Genomic DNA, 6233 nt, shown 5'->3' with positions numbered 1-6233 from the left:
GGGGGGTGGGGGGTGGGGTGGGAATTAAAATGGAATTGTGAGTTGTGCCTAAATGATTGGTAAGTGTCTTATTTATCAATTGAAAGTAGTTTATGATTGAGATTGTATTCAAAGTTTATTTTCTTGGAGAAAGAATAATAATTTAATTTCTATATATTTTACATATCGACTATCGTATTGTTTTTTTTTAATTTGATTGTAATTTGAGTTGAGAGGTTTTTATATTCGATTATAAGTTCTATATATTGACGGTGTATGAAAATATCTATAGGATCGATCAATTTTACTCAAAAGATAATTATGTGTAATTTATTCATTGATACTTTTAAATTTTGAAAAATGTAAAAAAAATATTATATAATAGATCACATTGTACTATTAGTGTAAAAAAGGATAAAAGGTTCCTAAGAAAGAAAAAAACATATCATACTTTTCCAAATTAGCTTAATTAGAGAGGGAATTAAAAAGAATAATAGTTTCTTCTTAGTTTAAAGAAACTTTGAGGTTAATTATGTTAATATATTAAATGGAAAAGATTAAATTAGTTTTCTACTTTCAAATATTATTTAGTTTTAACCTTATAATATCTCTCAGAAAATATGTACCAGAAATAAGTTTGAAATTATAGAAAAGTAAAATAAAATATGGTAAAATAAAGAAATAAAAGACAAGAGTTTATATACCACCTATGATGTTCTTTTAAATTTGGCAACTAATCTTAATTTTTTTCTTACCCTTGGTTCGAAATCGAGACTCTAATTTACATTTTGTTTCAATGATCGTTACATATTATTTTATATTATATTATATTGTACTGTATTATTTTAGTAGATACATTATTTTTATAGATTGCATCATTCTCTATATTACATAATGTCACACATTCATGATGATCTGAATGATAAAAAAAAGTAGAGTACAAAGTAGAACTACTATGAAAAAGTAGGGATAAAAGCTGAAATATGATTATTAAATAATAAATAAGAACGGGAAGAGAATATTAAGGTAAAGTAAGTGCACGATCAAACCAAATGATTGTTACATGAAACGGATCTTTTCATCGTTATTTTACTTTTTTTTGTTGATAGTTCTTTGATTCTAACTTTTCACATAACATATTTAAGACCACAAAACTAAAAAATATCATAGTATATTTGACATATCTTTATCTATAACCACAAAAAACTCTCTTTTTTTTAAAAAAAATCCTGTATCAAATTAAAATATAAAACACAAATTGGAACACTATAGCTAGGATCCAGTCTTCAAATAATTTTTTTTAATCAAATCCACAAATAAAATTATCTTTGTAATATTTATTAAGTTCTTTTTCAAGTAAAAATATAAATATCTAAATAGAAATATTAACCTCATTGTTTTGAGTTTGTACTCTCTTTAATTTTAAATTTTAATATTATATAATATTTTTTAATTAATTTTTACTGGCCCATGGGCCGGCCCTACCAATATTTCTCAAGCCCCACAAATCAACAGGCTAAAAAACCCTTTTCTCAAATGGGCTCCAAAAATCATATCTCAACCCTATTAAATTCCAGGTTAGGCCAGGCCGGCCCAACAGGCCTAGCCCATATTAACGGCTCTACTATATTTTATGTAATTTCCATGATTATATTCTTTATTATAAGAAATATTTTTTGTTTCCAATAAAATGTTAAACTTCTCCGTTGTAGCAATTTTACAGATTGACCATAGTGACGGTCACCTGAAATCCGGGTTCAAATCCCGGCAACGGAATAATTTTTTTCAATTCAAAATCGAACGCGATATATAGTTATTGATTTATTAGTAATGGTTTAACGGTTTTCATTTTTGTTGGTCATTGATTCTTAACGTTTTAAGATTACTCTCTCTGTCTCATATTAGATGAGCATCTTACTAAAAGTATTTGTCTCATACAACTTGATCACTTACCCCTTCGATTAATATGACTTTTGAAAGTTTAAACAAATTTTAAAGATTTTGTTTTTAAGAGACTAATTAATATGGACAAAAGGCAAAATAGTAAAATTGATCAACCTATTAACGATTACTTAATCATCGTGTAAAATAGAAAGTAATCATCTATTATGAGACATAGAAAGTAATTAATAAACTACATTATATGTCAAAGTTAAACTTTTCATATGTTTCCCATTTTCATATAAGTTATAATTTTGCAAAAAATAGACGTTCAAGATATTTCGTAATAAATCTACTCAATTGACTAGAAATTTAACCTTATAAGCAAAAATTAAAACTTAGATAGAACTTATTGAAGCCCAAAAAGAAACTGGGCTGTCCTTCACCATAAAATAGTGGGCCTTCAAATTGGTTAAGCCCAGACAATCGTGAAGATAGGCCCACAATCGTGAGGAGGATATATATACACACATATGTATATCTATTTTAATATATAGTTTTTATATATGATGTCTGCATTTAATTTTTGAAAAAAGTCCAACTTCAAATATTATGTCTGCAGTATTATATAGCTGAAATTTAATTACGTTTGTTTGACTTAAGTTATATGTACATTTTACGCAAAAATAATCAAATATATATACATTTATTCATGTCAGTCTTCCATTAAAATGAAATACAATATTAAATCGTGTTTTTGATATTTCTCTCTCAAATTTATATTTATTAGGTAAATAAACTTTTGGATGATAAAAAACTATATTAAATAGATATTATTCTATTAAACATAATTTATATTAAAAAATATCCTAATTAATTAAAAAAAACATATAATATATCGATGTGAATAAATTTTATTTATTTGTAAGGTTCAATATTTATATATATAAATTTATTCTTCCTATTTCTCAACTCCCATTTCTCCACCAACCTTTTTGACCAATATTTTTTATTCCACCACTTTGATTTTTTTGCTTTTTTATATAACAACCACCACATTTCATTATTAGTTTCACATTTTTCTTATAATATAAAAATAAAAATATCCAACCCCATATCTCCTTTTTTTTTTCTTGATCTTAATTAGGTTTATGGATTCATTAATTATAATTAATGATCATAATGAACCTCAAGTAGAAGAAGAAGATCAATTAATTAATTATACTTGTTCATCATCTATGGTTGAGACAAGTACAAGCCTTGTTTCAAGAAGTACAACTAATTATTTTGTTATGGGCAAACATCGTATGGCTGCTGCTATTTCTTCTCTTGATCAACAAATCCAATTCATTCAGGTTTTTTTTTTTAAAAAAAAATATTTTCTTTTTTTCGACTTTTTGGAAAGGTTGGCTTTATAAGGTTTTAGAAAAGATAAAGTTAGGTCGATGAACTTGAGGAGTTGATTAGAGGTATAAAATATGATATAACTTTAGTTTACTAAAGACACGATTCTCGATACGATTGGAGATAATGAAATGATGTTGGAGATTAGGGTAGAAGCGTGACATAATTAAGTATCTTACTTATTTTTACTTAATCTGTTGTTTTAGTTACTTTGCTTATCTTGTTATTTTGTCGTGATTATTTTTATTTCGATGTTGATTTGATTACACTTCTTTTGAGAAAATAGCTATTTGGAAACGTTTTTTTTACCCTACAAAGGTGGAATTTTTTTTTTCTTTTTGAGTTTTCTAGTTATCAATTAATATTTATTGTAATAAAATACTTATAATTACTTTATAAAATATTTTTAAAAAAGTTTCAAGTTGAAGTTTTATGAGTGGTAATGCAGGAAGAATTGGAGAAACTTGAATCATATGGAGAGGCCTCCATAGTATGCAAAGAGTAAGTTTTAGACTTTTCATTTCTTGATCAATTTCTTTTACTATTCACTATTATCTCAAAGGGTTTTTATTTCATATTTGTCGAGTTCGTATCGGATTTGAGTTATAATGGAATGATTAGAGGTTTTGAGTTGAGTAATTTTTTCTATTGAAAGTGTTGCCTCAGAAATAAACATTGCAATATACGAATTCAAATTTAAAAGGACACTAATTTGAAAACCGACTTTAGTGTACATAATATTGATAGTACGCCAACACTTAAATGTACATTCAGATCAAGAATTCAATTTCTAAATTCATATTCGGATCAAATATTCATACCAAATAAACAACGTAAAATATCAAACCTCAGATAAAAAAAAATCTATTTATTATAATTGAGTAAAGTATGACTGTTTATTTCTCCTTCTATTTTTTGCAGATTTATTTCAGTGGTGGAATCCAAACCAGATGCTCTGCTTCCAGTGTAAGAATTATCACATTTTTACATTTTTCTTTTTATTTGATGTTTTTTTTAATATATTACTAATTTTTCAAAATAATGATCTATTTTATTTTCAAAAATAATTTATAAGTGTGAAATATTAGTACCTACCCAAAAGTTCTTTTTTTTTTTTTATGATGATGGAATGTCAATAGGATAAGTTCAAAATATATAAAGAATTCGTCCTTTATTAAGTGTTTCGAGAGTGGTCGCAATAAATCATTTTTTTTAGTAATTTGATTTTAAAAGCAACCTATTTAAGCTTTAAAAGGAACAAAAATATCTCTTTCATTTTGATATTGTCTATATTGTTTAGTGTCGCTAGTATCATGTAAAATACAAAATAAACACACATTACAAATTTGGAATCTGTCATAATTAAAATCTAAATAAATGAAGAGATAGCAAAGAATATATTATTCGTGGATCGAGTTATATATATATATATAACTGCATTTCACTAACTTTCGAAAAACACATGATTTGAAAAGAAGAGAGCTAGCATGATAAAAAGGAAATATTCATAGAAATATATATTCCATCAACCAGATCGATCAACACATGATAGACAATAAAGATAAACTCATTGAACTAATTAGTGTGTGATACAATATTTTAAAAATGTTTTTCCCCATCCTTTCTTCTTTTTCAAGAGTTAAACTTATTGATATACCGTATAATCTATATATATATATCGATCGAAAAAAATAAATAATGAATTTAATCAACTATTTAAATAAATAGAGTAATGTGATTGTTGGTTTGATTTTGCAGGACCAAAGGCCCAATAGATGTTAAATGGGATAGATGGTTTCAAAGAGCCAATTGGTCAAAACGTAACAAACGTTGGATCTGAATTTCTATATAAATGCAAGAGATATTGCTTTTGTTGATTCGAATTAAATAATGACGTTACAAAATCGATTTATATTTTTATAAAAATATAAATTTAGGTAAGTAGAAAATGAAAAATATACCATCAACAATTATGAGTCGTGTTTATCAGCATTTTAAGATTTGATTTGATATTTGAATCTAAAATCAAAATTATTAAAAAGAACCTTATACTTAATTCCATAAAATTTATTCAATTATCCGATAAAAAATAAACTTATGGATAAACTCAAATACATAGTTTGCAAATCATTAATTTTGTTTCATTAGGCTAATATTGCAATCACATGTTTATAGAATACAATTATATCAAAATAATCAGTCAATAATCGCATAATTATTATAGAGATTCAACTTTTCAAAAACATTTTAATAATTGTAACAGAAAATTGTTTTTCTCCATCACATAAGCAAATTCTTTGTGTTCATAACATTATGATGTTCACAAGTACAAGTATCTCCAAATTTTGAGTGCTCACAAAAAGCTCTAATCAATTTAGGCCCCCAATTTTCTTTGCATAATTTTGTGCAAGAATCTTGATCACATTTATAAATAATAATCTGACTTTCACCTTCTACAAAATAATAATTTCCTCCATTCACAACAAAAATCATCAATAGAACCAAATGAAATATCATTTTTAGATCCATTTTTTTTTTGCAATATTGGGAGAAAAGTTCTTGTGGTGTCTATATATAGACATAGATATAGATATATATAGTAAAGTAATTATTATATACATATTAAGATTAATTATTAATTTCTTACCATTGAATGAATAGAAAAAAGATCCATACATTACCAAAAGAAGAAATGGAAGATTAGTTAATAAATTACCAAGTTTATATAATTTTAAATTGAGATTTTGATCTAATTACTTAAATTAGTTATATGGGGTCAAGTTAAATGTTTTTCTTATTCAAGTAGCATCTAGTCAAAATCAAGTTTGAAAAGTTTTAATATTTTTTTCCTCACATAATCACAAATTACAAATAAGAGAGGGGAGATAGAATGTTGGTGCGCAAGATAAATTAATTGTTAAGTAAGATACATTACATTTCATACATGATACACTAATTTGATGTTAATT

The 6233-nt window shown here is 25.4% G+C and overlaps 1 protein-coding gene across 1 annotated transcript; it reads left to right on the top strand.

The window, feature by feature from the left end:
• The first annotated feature begins 2994 nt into the window (after nucleotides 1-2994).
• Nucleotides 2995-5237, top strand: LOC107028242 (guanine nucleotide-binding protein subunit gamma 2-like). The gene is made up of 4 exons (XM_015229281.2): nucleotides 2995-3215; nucleotides 3713-3765; nucleotides 4186-4230; nucleotides 5023-5237. The coding sequence occupies exons 1-4, from the start codon at nucleotides 3012-3014 to the stop codon at nucleotides 5102-5104; spliced, it is 384 nt and encodes a 127-aa protein (XP_015084767.1). The 5' UTR covers nucleotides 2995-3011; the 3' UTR covers nucleotides 5105-5237.
• The last annotated feature ends 996 nt before the right edge of the window (nucleotides 5238-6233 follow it).

Source organism: Solanum pennellii, chromosome 8 (assembly GCF_001406875.1).
Source record: "Solanum pennellii chromosome 8, SPENNV200".
Lineage (NCBI taxonomy): Eukaryota > Viridiplantae > Streptophyta > Magnoliopsida > Solanales > Solanaceae > Solanum > Solanum pennellii.
This window is presented reverse-complemented; position numbering and strand designations above follow the sequence as displayed.